This window comes from Bufo bufo, chromosome 1 (genome assembly GCF_905171765.1).
Source record: "Bufo bufo chromosome 1, aBufBuf1.1, whole genome shotgun sequence".
NCBI classification, from domain to species: Eukaryota; Metazoa; Chordata; class Amphibia; order Anura; family Bufonidae; genus Bufo; species Bufo bufo.
The window spans coordinates 67,883,022-67,900,963 of NC_053389.1; the positions used below are offsets into that span (position 1 = coordinate 67,883,022).

At 44.3% G+C, this 17,942-nt stretch overlaps 1 protein-coding gene across 1 annotated transcript in view; it reads left to right on the forward strand.

The window, feature by feature from the left end:
• The window catches only part of PCSK7 (proprotein convertase subtilisin/kexin type 7), a 57,025-nt gene that overhangs the window by 7,643 nt on the left and 31,440 nt on the right, over positions 1–17,942 (forward strand). The window contains exons 4-8 of the mRNA XM_040425869.1: positions 245–410; positions 661–751; positions 7,686–7,740; positions 11,456–11,594; positions 13,511–13,611. Of these exons, the coding sequence (XP_040281803.1) occupies positions 245–410; positions 661–751; positions 7,686–7,740; positions 11,456–11,594; positions 13,511–13,611 (552 nt within the window). The remainder of the gene's footprint in view (positions 1–244; positions 411–660; positions 752–7,685; positions 7,741–11,455; positions 11,595–13,510; positions 13,612–17,942) is intronic.

Genomic DNA, 17,942 nt, shown 5'->3' on the forward strand with positions numbered 1-17,942 from the left:
TGACGCAGGTAATTTTGAAGCGATAGCGACACTCGTAGGAGAGTACCGGGAGTCAGACCCCAGCTGATCTGATATTGATGATCGGTCATCCTGACGATAGGTTTATTGATATCTTTGCACTGCATAACCCCCTTTATTTTTGCTTTTAGGCAACGAACAATAAAAAAGAATTTCAGTGTAATGGCGTCCATTGCTTTTTAAGTAGGTGTTCCTTCCACTGAAACTTGTAATTTATCTCCTACAGAGCCCAGAAGGAAGCTACGACCTTAACTCCAATGATCCAGACCCCATGCCCCACCCTGATGGATTTAGTGACAACCACCATGGAACCCGTTGTGCCGGGGAGATCGCAGCCGTCTCCAATAATAGTTTCTGCGCCGTGGGTGTCGCCTATGGAAGCAGGATTGCAGGTGCGTAGTTCAGCCTTGATCCGTGCCATGTTTACCTGCAGCATTTTCTGTTGCTTGGTTCATCTATAGGTCTCGTCGTGTCTAACACGATTGAATTGTCGGGCACCACACCCTGTTACATACCTGACTACATGTCCTCACCAGGGTAGGACCCGCGTGCCTCGCGTGCAGGTGTTTTTCCGTGACTTTCTCTTTCTGCACTGATTGATCAGCCTTGTACACTGATCTTTGTACATTTTGTCTTTACCAGGGATCAGAGTTCTTGACGGGCCTCTGACAGACAGCATGGAGGCTATTGCCTTCAACAAACACTATCAGATCAACGATATCTACAGCTGCAGGTATATGCGTGCCATTATGTTGATTATTGTCATACAGCACGCTTACTTATTCATCGTGCAATTTTACTTTTTGTATTTATTTCTCATGATTTTCAAGATCTCTGCTTGCTGTGATCTCTCATGGTCATGTACTTAAAGATGTAAAAAATGAAATTTTTACATCATATAGAACATGACAATTTCTTTCTAACAAAGCTAGAACCAGCCCTGTACCTCACATGGATCCAGAGATCTCCACATTCTCATTCTGCTAGATGCAGCCCAAGGGGTGCGTCCTTTCTGCTGCAGCTTTCTCCCTGTAACTGTGACCGCTTCTACCAGAGTGTGATGCAGCCTCTTTAAAGGACCCGTCCACCACCAATTATTTATCACCTATCCAGTGGATAGGTGATAAATAATTGATTGTGGGAGGGGGGGTCTGACCCACCATGATCCCCAGAATGAGAGGTTCCTGAGTCCTCTCTCTGAATGCAGTAGTAGTGCACATATCAGTCTTCAACTCCATTCTCTTTTATAGGGCTGACATAAATGTAGATCCCGGGGACCCGTACACAGACCCCACATAATTTATCATTTGTCACCTGTCCTGCGGATTTATGGTGATAAGTACTGGTAGTGTTTGTGGGATAACCCCTTTAACTACTATATGAATGGGAAAAAATTCTGCAGCTTTTTAATGTACTAGTTGTTTCTTATCGCCATTTTCTTTTTTTTTTAAATCAGATATTTCTTTATTAACATTTTCCAGTCTTATTTTATCACATTAACATGATATTTTGTAGACCACAGATGTATACATTATCTGTCATATATAGTATATAATATATACATTCTATTACACATATCTACATAGGACATGGCATAAATCCACATATAGCCTCTGGTATCAAAAGTATCTTCAATGTGAGTACAATTATCCATCCTAAACAAATAAACCCATACCTCCCCCCCCCCCCTCCCTAATCCCTTTAAGGCAGGACACACTCCTAAAACATCTTCCTTAGTCATCACTCTCGGGGTGTCGGCACCACATTACTCTTAAATAAGCCATCTACCATCATCTAATTCCAATCAGCGATGTTCCATATAACATCCTAGTCCATCATCAATCTTCCCATACAGCCACATTCTAGTTCCAGGTAACCCCCTCACTATCAGGCTTCTATAAATGCCCCACACACCTGCCACCATCCAATATTCTATATATATCATCCATTCTCACTGCATTCACCTTGTCATAGAAAAAGTCCTTGTAAGTGCCAGCCAGGAGCTACAGCACCCAGAATTATCAATCCAGCTGCCCCAGATTGCTTCGAATTTGGACAGACACTTCCTTTTTTGATATACTCCTCTTTCTAGACGAATCACAATATTTAATCTAGCAACATATTCTGATATATCAGGAGGTATGGGCTGGATCCACTTTGCTGCCAATGTTTTCCTAGCTTGATATAACATTCTACCTATTCCAGTAGTTATAACAGACTGTAAATTATTATCTGGTACCAGGCCTAATACACACAGTTTGGGATCCAACTTAAAACTAGCACTATATACTTTGTTCACCAGATGTAGTATTGCTTTCCAATAAGATGACAGTGATGAACATGACCACATCATGTGTAGAAGGTCAGCTTCATCACTTCCACACTTCGGACAGGCTGGACTATTTCTGTAGCCTATTTTATGCAAGAACACTGGGGTCTTATATACCCTATGTATTAAATATAGATGGGATAACCGTGCTGCCTCACTAAGGGATAAAGTAGGGGTAAGTTCCACCGCCTCAGTCCACTGCTCATCCGTGAGTACCCCTAGATCTTTTTCCCACTGACGTCTACTTGTTAATGGATACCCTTTAAGAAAGTCCTCTAATAGGGCCTGATACACCCTGGAGATTGCTCCCTTCACTGAACCAGCTGCAACCACCATATTCAATGTCTGGCTTGACATAAATGTCACTGGGGCTATCTTAGATTGAGCTTCTAAAGCATGTCTAAGTTGTAAGTATCGATAGAACTGTGAAGAGGGCAGCCCATATTCAGAGCACAATTGTTGGTATTGTTTTAAAGTTCCTTTAAAATAAATATGGCTCAGATTCCATACCCCTTTTTTATTCCACTGGGAGAATCCATTCAGATTTTCCAATTCCTGAAGTGCGGGGTTATGCCATAAGGGCGAGATGTTCATCAATCCTGTCATCCCTAAAATACTCTTTGCCTTATTCCATACTTTCCTCATGAGAATCAAGGTCGGAATATTTCCCATTTCTCCTTTTATTTCTCCTTCAATGGCTACCAACGGGGGAGACCTATTTGCAGCCCACTTTATCAGCTGACCACTCTTCCCTCCCATGTCATCTATTACCCCCCACCCTTTAAAATGTTGGAGTTGAGCCGACAGAAAATAGAGCATAGGATTAGGCAAGGCCAGACCACCGGCTTCTTTATTCCTCTGCAGAATTTCATATTTTATTCTTCCTCTATTATTTTTCCAAATAAAAAATCGGAACAGCTGCTGTATTTTATGGAAGAAGTGCACTGGGATCCATATGGGGGAATTATGCAAAATATAAAGCAACTGAGGCATGAATATCATTTTAAGCAAATTGCCCCTACCGATCATAGAGAGAGGCAATTTATGCCAAACAGCAACCTTGCTTCTAAACCTCCCTAACAAGGGTATTAAATTACTAGGAATATAATCTGCAGGGTTCATTGACACAGTCACTCCAAGATATTTAAAAGATTGCACCACCTTGAGTTCAGAGAAAGTAGCATGAGTGGTATGCATTCGAGACGATACCGGGAGAATTACTGACTTATCCCAGTTTATACGAAGTCCAGACTGATCACCAAACTGCGATATTATAGAGATTATGGAGTCTATGGAATCCACCAGATTACCTACATAGATTAGCATGTCATCTGCATATAAAGATACGCGCTCCTCACTAGAGCCCCTCCCTAGCCCTCTCATCAGTGGAGTAGATCGTAAAAGGCACGCCAATGGCTCAATTGCTATTGCAAATAGCAAGGGAGACAACGGGCAGCCCTGTCTCGTCCCCCTCTCCAATGCAACCGAGGGTGATAATTGTCCGTTTACTCTAATTCTGGCTCTGGGCTCACTGTACAGAAGCTTGACCCATTTTAGAAAACTTATTCCAAAGCCCATCCTAGTCATGACCGCCCACAAATACTCCCACTCAACGCTGTCAAAAGCTTTGGCAGCGTCAAGTGAGATCACAGCAGCTTCACTATCCTGACCTTTCCTCCCCTCCAACTGCAGGTTTATAAACAAGCGCCTAAGATTCAATGCCGTGGATTTTCCAGGCATGAACCCAGATTGATCATCATGAATAATAGATTGAATGACCCTAGACAAACGATTAGCCAAGACTTTGGCCAGAATTTTCACATCCACCGTTAGGAGTGAGATAGGCCTATATGAATCTACGAGCGAAGGGTCTTTTCCCGGCTTGGGTATCACTACAACTATGGCTTCTCTCATGGAACATGGCAATTTACCTTCACCGTATGCATCTTTAAAAACCGTTAATAAATGTGGAAGTAATATCTCCCCATGCCTTTTATAAAATTCCCCAGGAAGACCATCGGCACCAGGTGCTTTTTCATTAGGCATAGAATTCAGGGCCATCTCCAGTTCCTCCAGGGTTATATCCTCCTCAAGAAGTGAGCTATTCTCCATAGATAAGGTAGGGACACTAATTCTTTCAAGATAACCAGCTCTATCAGAAGTAGTGGTGACCAGTCTGGACCTATACACCTCTCCAAAGTGGGTATAAAATTCTCCCAGGATATTCTCATCTCCTGTTATTAGTTGTCCATCTATTCCTCTGAGCGAGGCTATGCAGGAGGGACCATTCTGTGCTTTAGTTATTGTAGCCAACAGATGCCCCACACTTTCCCCTTCAGCAAAATACCTCTGGGCCATAAATAAACGTTTATCATCTGCTCTATTCTGTATATGTTCCCTCAAAAGCTTCTGAGCTTCCTTCCATTGTGCTTCATTAGACAACGTGGGTTGTGTTATATACGTTGTTTCCAGTTGCGTAACTCTATCTGATAGCTCCCTGTCCAGAAGACGACTTTTAGTTTTCCTAACACTAATGCGCTTAATGTATAAACCTCTCACAAACGCCTTCAGGGTGTCCCAAACCACCGCCCCTGAAGTCGAGCCTATATTAATAGTTAAAAAGTCAATGATAGCTTTAGATATATCAGTTCCTGTATCCACTATTGATAGCCAGAATGGGTTTAATCGCCAGATGGGTCTAGGAGCACATATGTGCCTCCCCACCTCCAGTGTAATCAACAGTGGAGAATGATCAGAAAGGCTACGTGGCAGATATAAAATCTCTTTTGTTAGGGCTACCAATGATGAGGATCCTATTGCCAAATCTATTCTGGACAGGGAGCCATGTGATGCTGAGTAACATGAATATTGACGCCGATCAGGATATTTGGTTCTCCATATATCACACAGGTCTATCTCCCCCATCAGTTTCGCCAGAGAGGTAGGGGCAGCAGTGTATGTTCCCGACCCATTGTGAAATTTATCCAAAAAACCATTGAGATAGGTGTTAAAGTCACCTACAATTAATGTAGGAACTAACGGAAATTTAGAAGTAAAGGTAATAACCATCTTCATAATTTCAGCCGAATATGGAGGGGGAACATACACCGCCACTAAGATAATCCTAAACTGAAAAATACAGCAGTCTATGCATATAAATCTTCCATCATCATCAACGTACGATTCCTGAGCATTAAACGGAATAGCTTTATGCACCAAAATGCTAACCCCTCTAGCATGTGTGGAGTATGTAGAGTGAAATTCACACCCCACCCATGCTTTATGTGCTAGGTGTGTCTTATCGGCAGTCAAGTGGGTCTCAGATAAACATACAATAGCTGGCTGTATATCTTTTATAGCATGGAAAATAGCTGAACGTTTAGATGCCAAAGACATTCCTCTCACATTCCATGCACAAATATTAACGGAAGACATCATGGTATCTCATAAGCAAATGCAGAGTGTGGTGCCGACAACCCCAAGCAAACCTGCCCCTAGTAGTAATACTGAAAATATATCCTACCTTAACCCTCCCCCCTCCCAACTGTCCCCAAACTACCCTAAACATTCTGTCAGTCATGAACCCAATAAACAGGGGTACACCATAGACATTGAAAGTGAACCTAACCGTCATGGGTTAACACTAAAGGCACAGATGAAAAAAAATAAGTGCTTAGCTTATACCAGCGCTACACCCTGGATGCGCCAGTGTGTTGGCTCACCCAACTTCCCCCCCGACCACATATTAACCCATACAGTGTAGAACCAAACCAGTGAAAAACCAACATATAAAACCTTCCTTTTTAGAAAAGCATTAGATAACTCAATACTATTTCTAGCATTACTGTGTGTCAAATAAAGGACACAAGAAAAAACAAAAACAGTTCCATTGCAGATATCACCATCTCATCAGGTATTGTTGTCACGCCGATCATTTTCATGAGTGTCCAGCCACTGGCTTGCCTCTAGCGGATCCTCAAACATATGTGTGGATCCATTCGCCACCACCCGAAGCTTTGCCGGATACAACATGGAATAAGGCCACTGCAATGATCTCAATCTCTTCTTTACTGCCAAAAATTTCGCTCTCCTCTTCTGTATTTCTGCAGAAAAGTCCGGGAACATTAGAACTCGGCTATCGCCAATTTGAATATCAGGGATATCCCTGGCTGCTTTAAGTATGGCATCCCGGTCTCTATAATGTAGGACTTTAATCAGGAGAGGTCTTGGAGGCGCCCCCGGAGGCGGCGGGCGAAATGGCACTCGATGTGCACGTTCTATTGCAAAGAGTGGGGATAACTTTTCTTTCCCAATTATGTCCACCAGCCACTTTTCCATAAATGAGACAGGGTCTGAGCCCTCAGTACGCTCCGGTATTCCAATTAACCGCACATTATTCCGTCTTAGACGGTTTTCCATATCGTCAGATTTGGATATGAGTAGGGATACGTTATGTATAACTCGTTGCAAGTCCCTTTTAACAGGCGGTAGCTGGTCCTCCATGTCGCTAACGCGACCCTCCAACTCTCCCACTCTTTCTTTAAACTGCCGCACATCTTGCCTTATCAGCAAAACTTCCTCCTTTAGGCCTCCCATATTGGTATTTAGGGACGTGAGGGCTGTTTATCGCCATTTTCTATAAGCTTGCTGTCAGTGAATGAGAACATTCAGAGGCAGTAAACCTGTACATAGCTATTCCTGCTCTCAAGTGAGAAATCTTTATTATTGTCCCTAGTCTAGGCAGCGATCTGTGAGCTAATCAGCCTTAAAGGGGTTTTACAGCTGCACATTGATGGCATATCGAGAAGATATGGTGCGGGTTCCACCTCTCAAGAACAGGGCACCTTTGTGAATGGAGAGGATGATGTGCATGTGCAGCCTTCTCCATTCACTACTGTGAAGCCTCCGACCGCTGGCTCCGCTGTTTTCAGAAGTCCTACAGCGGTGCATGGAGAGGACTCCGCACATTCATTGTCAACCCCTTTAACTTTACACTGATGCATCTGCAGCAGTCTACCGCAGAGATTTGTGAAGCTGCTGATGTTTTTTGCTCCTAGATCATTGTCCAGACTTTATACCGTTACATCCACTTCTCGGGATTAGCTATGTACAGGTTAGCTGGCTCTGAATGTGAGCATGGGTGCTCTCATTCACTGACTGCAAACATGACGTACATGAGAAGGTTGTAGAACTTTTCATTTACACAATAGGTATACGTTATAACCTAAAACCGGAAAACCCCTTTAAATAGAGGGCTGTCCGATTAGGCCCATGTGTAAGAAAAAGGATAAAGTGCGTCTCTTCAGAAATGAGTTCTGATTGTGTTCTTCTTTTATAGTTGGGGTCCTGATGATGATGGGAAGACTGTGGATGGACCTCATCAGCTGGGAAAGGTACTAACCATACATAACCAATAGCTATAGTTACAGTATATAATGGCCTGGCCACATTAGTATAATAACTAGTAACTGGCCGCACGCAACAATGCAATATCTCCTATAATCAAATAAGTTGAAGGGGTTGTCCGGGTTCAGAGCCACAAGCCCATTTTCACTCATTTACCATGTCTGAGTAGAGCATCGGAGCATTTCTTTACTACCGGTGGGGTACCGGGCTTCTCATAGGTATGCTAGGTGGAGGCTTCCGCCTAGCAGTGAGCCCGGTGATGTCACTGGCATGAATGGGCGGTCTTTAGCGCGGTTCTAGGCTGTTTTTACAGGCTAAGGCAGTACTGCCCATTAGTGCCGGTGATGTCACGGGGTTCATGTCTAGACAGAAGCCTAGCATACCCATAAGAAGCCCGGTACATCACTGGCGGTAGACAAACAGCCTTTGTCCGGCGCTGTGCAACACAGGGCAAGGGGTAGCATCAGAGCTAGAAATGCTCTGATGCTCCACACATGCATGGTAAATGAATGAAGGGGAGCTCACGTCCAACCCCTTTAATACAGCCCCCAGTGTGCCAGGAGAGCAAACCGCGCAAATGTGGCAGTCCGGAAAATGACTATTTCCAGCAGTCCCATAACGGTGAATGGTGAAGTGGCTTTAGTTTTGTGGCAGCTCTCCCTTGTTCCCTTGGGGGGGGGGGCTGTTTTGGAGTTAGGAGCTGTGACTCGCACCTATCTGACATTTGTGGCATATCCTAGCAATATTCTATCAATGTTGAGATGATAATATCCCTAATTTTTAAGAGTGTGGCATTTGGGGGATCCACTACTTAACTACTCGCGAGACTTCGCTAAGTAATAACTTCGACTCATTGGAGCCAATACTGTACAGAGAACTCACTCCGTACAGTATTCTAACAAAGTTTTATGCAAATCGAATTCGAATGTTTCATCCGAAGTCAATTCGGTCATCCCTAGTGATATCATATGTTTAGTATTTATTCCTGGACATTCTTTTATTGTGATGATGTCATCATTGTGGTTTTCCTGATCTTTGTGTGTGTTCTGTTGATTATTAGGCTGTGCTCTATTATGATGATGCCACAATAGCATTTTGTGTTGTATTGTGATATATACATATATACGGTAGTTTATGAATAGTTACTTGTATTCCCTGTCTGTATTCTGTTGTGATGATGTAACCGCATTATATTTACAGTATGGTATAGTCATGTAGGTTTTATTACCCAGCTGTTCTTTATTGGGAAGTCAAGGTGGCTTCTAACAGACAGGACCTGTGCTAACTCAGTAGTGCTCCCGGTGTTCCGTTCCGTGACTCGGTTCCGCATCTTCGGAATTGTGGACCAATTCAAGTGAATGGGTCTGCATCCGTGATGCGGGGTGCACACGGCCTGCAGCCGTGGATTGCCGACCCGGCCGTGTGCATTAGGCCTTACTTTGTAAGATCACGCCCCACTTAGCACTGAGTGGCGGGGACTGCCTCCTGGCTATACATGGCGAACTTGAATATAAGGCACCAAAACTACTGGTCGAGATAATTCAGAAATGGATGGGAGTTTCGGGCTGGGGGAGCATGGTTGCTGAAAAAACAAACAAAAAACCCCCCCAAAAAACTGAAATTGATCAGAGAAGCAGTCATGAGGGAGGTAGATTGGCAGATTAAAACGTTTTAGCAAGTAACTGATCTAAAACTCTTGCGGAAGTGCGGTCTCATGTGCGCAGCAGGCGCCATAGACGGGTTTCTGCTGTTTTACACAGCAGAGGCTGTCTGGTGAAGGTTTTTTTTTATTTATTTTTTATTTTAAAGTTCAAATCACCCCCCTTTCCCCACAAATAAAAAATAAAATATCCATACTATTAAAATATAAAATATTTATCACATACGACAAACAGAGTAACGGAATTTTTTTTATAAAAAGTGATCAAAAAGTCATATACACCCCACAATGGGATCACTGAAAGTCAGCCCTCACACAGCTCCATAGACACAAATATAAAAAAGTTATGGGAGGCAGAATATAGCGATTTAAAAAATAATAAATTTATTATTTTTATTTTATTTATTTTTTTATTATTATTAAACTGCAAGAAAAAGTATACAAATGCTGTATCTTTGTAATTGTACTGACCCAGAGAATGAAGGGCACCTGTCAGCAGATTTGTGCTTATGAAACTGGCTGTAAAATAAAAAAAATTAATTAAATGCAACGACTGAAAATTTTCCAGTCCTGAAGGGGTTAAAGTTACACGTTTTAGGCTGCAAGTCATGTGTGATTTACGGTTTGCAACACCCATTAGACACTGAAAGAAGTGCTCAGGCCTGTCACCAGTGGGTTGCTGTAGCACGCAGCTTACATTGACGTCTATTAATCTGACTTGCGACCTGCAACCGAAGAGCTTGATTTGGATTTTCTGCAGCCATTTTGTTGCAGTCGCAGTCATTACATGCAGTGTGCTATAGTGGTCTTCATAACGTGTCATCATGTAGTCTTATGCTCATGGAGGGACAAGGACTAGGGTCCTTGAGGGAGTAACCTTACATTGCTGATGGAGGCTTTCCATTATGGTTGTAAACTTGAGAAAGCGGCAGACCTTTCAGTCTCCTCCTGTACTGCTGTGTCTCGGTCTCCTCCTCCTGTACTGCTGTCTCTCGGTCTCCTCCTCCTGTACTGCTGTCTCTCGGTCTCCTCCTCCTGTACTGCTGTCTCTCGGTCTCCTCCTCCTGTACTGCTGTCTCTCGGTCTCCTCCTCCTGTACTGCTGTCTCTCGGTCTCCTCCTCCTGTACTGCTGTCTCTCGGTCTCCTCCTCCTGTACTGCTGTCTCTCGGTCTCCTCCTCCTGTACTGCTGTCTCTCGGTCTCCTCCTCCTGTACTGCTGTCTCTCGGTCTCCTCCTCCTGTACTGCTGTCTCTCGGTCTCCTCCTCCTGTACTGCTGTCTCTCGGTCTCCTCCTCCTGTACTGCTGTCTCTCGGTCTCCTCCTCCTGTACTGCTGTCTCTCGGTCTCCTCCTCCTGTACTGCTGTCTCTCGGTCTCCTCCTCCTGTACTGCTGTCTCTCGGTCTCCTCCTCCTGTACTGCTGTCTCTCGGTCTCCTCCTCCTGTACTGCTGTCTCTCGGTCTCCTCCTCCTGTACTGCTGTCTCTCGGTCTCCTCCTCCTGTACTGCTGTCTCTCGGTCTCCTCCTCCTGTACTGCTGTCTCTCGGTCTCCTCCTCCTGTACTGCTGTCTCTCGGTCTCCTCCTCCTGTACTGCTGTCTCTCGGTCTCCTCCTCCTGTACTGCTGTCTCTCGGTCTCCTCCTCCTGTACTGCTGTCTCTCGGTCTCCTCCTCCTGTACTGCTGTCTCTCGGTCTCCTCCTCCTGTACTGCTGTCTCTCGGTCTCCTCCTCCTGTACTGCTGTCTCTCGGTCTCCTCCTCCTGTACTGCTGTCTCTCGGTCTCCTCCTCCTGTACTGCTGTCTCTCGGTCTCCTCCTCCTGTACTGCTGTCTCTCGGTCTCCTCCTCCTGTACTGCTGTCTCTCGGTCTCCTCCTCCTGTACTGCTGTCTCTCGGTCTCCTCCTCCTGTACTGCTGTCTCTCGGTCTCCTCCTCCTGTACTGCTGTCTCTCGGTCTCCTCCTCCTGTACTGCTGTCTCTCGGTCTCCTCCTCCTGTACTGCTGTCTCTCGCGTCCTGATGAGATGTTTTACTTGCCCCTTAGGCCGCTCTTCAGCATGGAGTGATTGCTGGACGGAAAGGATTTGGGAGTATTTTTGTGGTTGCCAGTGGGAATGGAGGACAGTACAATGATAACTGTAACTACGATGGATATGCCAACTCAATCTACACCGTCACCGTAGGTAAGGGCACTTTTAGTCCAAAATTAAAGCTGCAGTCTTCTGGAAAGTTCCAGTGGATTTTGCATCGGGCCTCGTTCACATTTCCGTTTTTCACTGATGTGTGCTATCTGCATTTTCTACGGACAGCACATGTACCGATTGATTTTAAAATGTACACAGATCAGTATTTATTATTTATTTTTACTGGTTGTGGTCAGTGAAAACAATTGCGGAGACGTGCACTACTATGGTCCATGATGTGGACCAAACGCTTATTAAATCAGACGTCACATCCGTGTTTGGTACTTGTTAGGTTTCTGACTGATAGCAGATGCTTTTGAAATAAATTTTCAGCTGAGCATTGTCCGTGGAACACGGAGGGCAAAAAACGGACACATGGACCAAACACGGATCCTTCTCTGACATCTTCATCGATGAGACACGGACTGATTTATTTTTTTGTTTTTCACGGATGTCAAGCGGACACAGAAATGTGAACGAGGCCTTACAAAGGGTAAAATCTGTGGTGAAAATCAGCAGTTTTTCTCTAACTTAGGCCCTTTGCATACGACCGTGGTTTGGTTCCGCATCCGAGCCGTGGCTCGGGTGCGGACCCATTCACTTCAATGGGGCCGCAAAAGATGCAGACAGCACTCCGTGTGCTGTCCGCATCCGTTGCTCTGTTCCATGGCCCCGCAAAAATTATAGATCATGTCCTATTCTTGTCCAATTTGCGGCATTAGGCATTTCTATAATGGGCCGTCTGTTCCGTTCCGTAAATTGCAGGAAGCACAGGGCAGCATCCCTGCAGTGGACCGCAAAACACGGCACGTTCGTGTGTGAGAGGCCTTAATGAGCATTAGAAAATCTGCTGCATGCTCGTATTTCTTTGCTGATTTTACCCCCCCCCCCCACTGTTCGTTGCTGTAGATGGGGAATTTATCATGTTTATCAGGTCCGTTTTGCTTGAGTCTGCGTTCCTGTACTTTATGCCACATTTATAATATGTCTCATGTTACTTGATAAATTGTCTTGGGCCTCTTTCACACGGGCGTTGTGGGAAAATGTGTGATTTTTCTGCGCGAGTGCAAATCGTTTTAAAGCGTTTTGCACGCGCGTGAAAAATCGGCATGTTTGGTACCCGAACCTGGACTTCACAGAAGTTCGGGTTTGGGTTAGGTGTTGTGTAGATTTTATTATTTTCCCTTACAACATGGTTATAAGGAAAACTAATAGCATTCTTAATAGAGAATGCTTAGTAAATTAGGGATGGAGGGGTTAAAAAAAAAAAAAAAAAAGAAAAAAAAATTAAACTCACCTCATCCTCTTCTTTCTTCTTCCTTGAGGACCTGGGAGGAAAAGGACCTTTTGACTTGGGGATGCTTGCGATTTTCACGTAGCCCCATTCACTTCTATGGGGCCTTCGTTGCGTGAAAAACGCACAATATAAAGCATGCTGTGATTTTCACGCAACGCACAAGCGATGTGTGAAAATCACCGCTCATGTGAACAGCCCCATTGGAGTGAATGGGTTCGGATTCAGTGCGGGTGCAATGCGTTCCTCACGCATTGCACCCGCACAGAATTCTCGCCCGTGTGAAAGGGGCCTTAGTGATAAATATGGAATGCAACTCATTCACATGGCTAACCACACCCACTTTTCCACCCAAAAATGCAAAAAGTCACAAAAGTTTGCACAAGCAAGCACAAAGTCGCTAAATTTTGCACAATTGTTTGAATTTTGCGCAAGTGATTTAAAAAAGTTGCAAAAGCCCTATTTTCGAGACTTTGACGCCAGAATTCTGGAGTGTAGGTCTGATAAATCAGGTTCTTAGAGTGCAGAATGGTCACTGCGGCTCCTCCGCCAGCCCCGTGCATTGGTTGTCACAGTAAGGGTCTTTGACATTAATCAGTATATGGATACATTCATTTTGAAGGTGCTGTGAATGAAGCTGGTAAAATGCCTTTCTATGCGGAGGAATGCGCCTCGATGCTGGCCGTCACCTTCAGCAGCGGAGACAAGCAGATGAGAAGTATCGTAAGTTGCTGCTTTCTTTCAATTCCAGTGCGTGAATGTGCTGTGAGTGATAATAGTAAGTGATAATACTTACCTGATCCCCACCGCTGAGTTCTGACTCAATCGCTGTCCTGCCTCGACGTGTAACCCATGCGTCAGGTCACGTGACCCAATGACATGATGCATGGGTGACAGTCACCCCTGCAAGCAGTCATTGGCAGTCACGTGACTTTGATGTTTGTGGGATGACCTGGCCGTGACCTGCAAAGCCCACGGGGCATCGATGGAGCAGGAACCCAGCAGCGGGGATCAGGTAAGTAAACTGTAGTACGGGAAGGGGGGGTGTGTAGAAAAGGTGGACAACCCCTTTAAGGCCCCTTGAGGTCTGGAAAATCAAAGTTGTAGCATTGCTCCCTTAGATTATGGACTGTAGCAGAAGCAGTGGTGTAAGATGTCCTTTCCTTACAGTTTATATTGTGGTTTTTTGGTTCTGCACATGTTCTTCATGGGAGTCTATATGGACTGTAAGCTGGTTCTATTTACTGACTTCACACATACTGGAACTGCTGACCAAATGTAATATTGTGGGGACTGACGTGGAAGAATGAGCAGACCTGTGCAAATATTAGAAGGTAAATATTCAGGCATCTGCTTAACCCCTTCCTGGACAGCAGCGCAGTTGTATGGACAACGGGCGCTTCCAACATGGTTTTTTACAGAGTTGTGATACATTTGGGCTGTTCTTGCCACCAAATCTAATGGAGCCTCCAATGGCAGCGTGGGCTTAGGCTGTAGGGAATGTATCAGACGATGACACCTTATTTCTTTTTTTAACATTGTAAAATAATTTTGATAAATCAATAAAGTTGTCTTATGTTTAAACAGAGTTGCATTGTCTGTCATTAAACCCTATACAGAACACCTGACAATATAAACCTTGTCAATAGACAACCTATTCATATGAGACTAAAATATAATCCCAAGGTATATAAGATAATGATAAAAGAAGGAAACATTAAGTAGGTGACATAAGCCTGAGTTTGGCTCTTACAAATAGACATTCTTATAGACACATCTCCGTATTGTAGAGAGATTTTATTCAAGGAGAAATTAAGCCATACATTCCATTTCTTAGGCCTCATGCACACGACCATTCCGTTTTTTGCGGTCCGCAAAAAATGGAAGCTGCCTGTGTGCCTTCCGCAATTTGCGGAACGGGCGGTCCATTGTAGAAATGCCTATTCTTGTCCGCCAAACGGACAAGAATAGGACATGTTCTATTTTATTTTTTTGCGGGGCCACGGAACGGAGCAACGGATGCAGACAGCACACGGAGTGCTGTCCGCATCTTTTGCAGCCCCATTGAAGTAAATGGGTCCGCACCTGAGCCGCAAAAACTGCGGCTTGGATGCGGACCCGAAAAATGGTCGTGTGCATGAGGCCTTAATGAACTGGGGGTATTTTGTTCATGGAAGATGCTATTAGTTTCTCCGATGAGCCCTTCTCATTAATCATACCTATGATTTCAGCGAATGGAGGAGGATTTGATTATTTATTTATTTTCTTTCTAGTAGCTAGCTAATTTTAATCGGACAGCGATTATTACCTGAGTGCTCACCGTTCTGATCTCGTATGGAAAGGAATGGAAGAGCTTGTAGTACTGATTGTACAGTAACTCCACAAACCTGGGTCAGTAGGTTATCGATGGCTAACCAAGGAGCTTGACTCTCTACAGTTCCACCATACATGAATCATGTATTAGATGTATCAGGGTATATACACTGCTCAAAAAAATAAAGGGAACACAAAAATAACACATCCTAGATCTGAGTTAATTTAAATATTCTTCTGAAATACTTTGTTCTTTACATAGTTGAATGTGCAAAATCACACAAATTTTAAAATGGAAATCAAATTTTTCAACCCATGGAGGTCTGGATTTGGAGTCACACTCAAAATTAAAGTGGAAAAACACACTACAGGCTGATCCAACTTTGATGTAATGTCCTTAAAACAAGTCAAAATGAGGCTCAGTAGTGTGTGTGTCCTCCACGTGCCTGTATGACCTCCCTACAACGCCTGTGCATGCTCCTGATGAGGTGGCGGACGGTCTCCTGAGGGATCTCCTCCCAGACCTGCACTAAAGCATCTGCCAACTCCTGTACAGTCTGTGGTGCAACGTGACGTTGGTGGATAGAGCGAGACATGATGTCCCAGATGTGCTCGATTGGATTCAGGTCTGGGGAACGGGCGGGCCAGTCCATAGCATCAATGCCTTCGTCTTGCAGGAACTGCTGACACACTCCAGCCACATGAGGTCTAGCATTGTCTTGCATTAGGAGGAACCCAGGGCCAACCGCACCAGCATATGGTCTCACAAGGGGTCTGAGGATCTCATCTCGGTACCTAATGGCAGTCAGGCTACCTCTGGCGAGCACATGGAGGGCTGTGCGGCCCTCCAAAGAAATGCCACCCCACACCATTACCAAACCGGTCATGCTGGAGGATGTTGCAGGCAGCATAACGTTCTCCACAGCGTCTCCAGACTCTCACGTCTGTCACATGTGCTCAGTGTGAACCTGCTTTCATCTGTGAAGAGCACAGGGCGCCAGTGGCGAATTTGCCAATCATGGTGTTTTCTGGCAAATGCCAAACGTCCTGCACGGTGTTGGGCTGTAAGCACAACCCCCACCTGTGGACGTCGGGCCCTCATACCACCCTCATGGAGTCTGTTTCTGACCGTTTGAGCAGACACATGCACATTTGTGGCCTGCTGGAGGTCATTTTGCAGGGCTCTGGCAGTGCTCCTCCTGTTCCTCCTTGCACAAAGGCGGAGGTAGCGGTCCTGCTGCTGGGTTGTTGCCCTCCTACGGCCTCCTCCACGTCTCCTGATGTACTGGCCTGTCTCCTGGTAGCGCCTCCATGCTCTGGACACTATGCTGACAGACACAGCAAACCTTCTTGCCACAGCTCGCATTGATGTGCCATCCTGGATAAGCTGCACTACCTGAGCCACTTGTGTGGGTTGTAGACTCCGTCTCATGCTACCACTAGAGTGAAAGCACCGCCAGCATTCAAAAGTGACCAAAACATCAGCCAGGAAGCATAGGAACTGAGAAGTGGTCTGTAGTCACCACCTGCAGAACCACTCCTTTATTGGGGGTGTCTTGCTAATTGCCTATAATTTCCACCTGTTGTCTATCCCATTTGCACAACAGCATGTGAAATTGATTGTCACTCAGTGTTGCTTCCTAAGTTGACAGTTTGATTTCACAGAAGTGTGATTGACTTGGAGTTACATTGTGTTGTTTAAGTGTTCCCTTTATTTTTTTGAGCAGTGTAGTATTTTTACAGAGCAGGTTGTTACGGACGCGACAATACCAAATATTGATTGTTTCAGTTTTACATAATCGTTTTTGAAAAAAAATATTGTTTAGTGTCTCCATATTCTGAAAGCCATAGGTTGTTGCTTTTTTGGGGGAGGGGGGGCGACTGTTTTATGTAGGGGCTCATTTTTTTTTGTATGAGATGATGGTTTGATTGGCATTATTTTAGGGTGCATATGACTTTTTTTGATTACTTGGTATTATACTTTTTGTGATGGCTTTTTTGCCGCTCTTTTTTTTTTTTTTTTTTTTACGGTGTTCATCTGAGGGGTTAGTGCATGTGGTATTTTTATAGAGCAGGTTGTTATGGATGAGGCAATACCTGATAGGTCTACTTTTTTTGTTTTTTTTAAGTTTTAAACAACAGCATTTTTGAAACAAAAAAAAATTGTTTTAGTGTCACCATATTCTGAGAGCCATAGCTTTTTTATTTTTTGGGCGATTGTCTTAGGTAGGGTCTCATTTTTTTGTGGGATGAGATGACTGTTTGGTACGATTTTGGGGTGCGTATGACTTTTTGAGCGCTTGCATACATTTTTTTTTACAGTGTTGACCAGATGGGGTGTATCGTGATATTTTTATAGAGCAGGTTGTTACACACGCGGTGATACCTAATATGTCTGTCTTTTTGTATTTGTTGTTTTTTCTATTTACAATTTTTTTTTTTTTTTTTTTTATTGAAACTTTTAAATTTTTTTATTGTTAAAAACACTTATTTTTTATTTTTGTCCCTCTTCAACATTACAGGGTCTGATCCCTGTTTCAATGCAGCACAATACATCTGAGCTTGTGTCTTCATCCAGAATTACCAACGACCATTTTTGCTTCACTCAGCGATGTCAGGGGCGTGGGTTATGCCATTTTTGGAGACGATCAATTTGACTGTATATCCCCACTTGTAGGCAATGTTATTGTCCCTCAAGACTTTGGTGGCAGTAGAAAACTCCGTCTGTTTAGGCTGGGTTC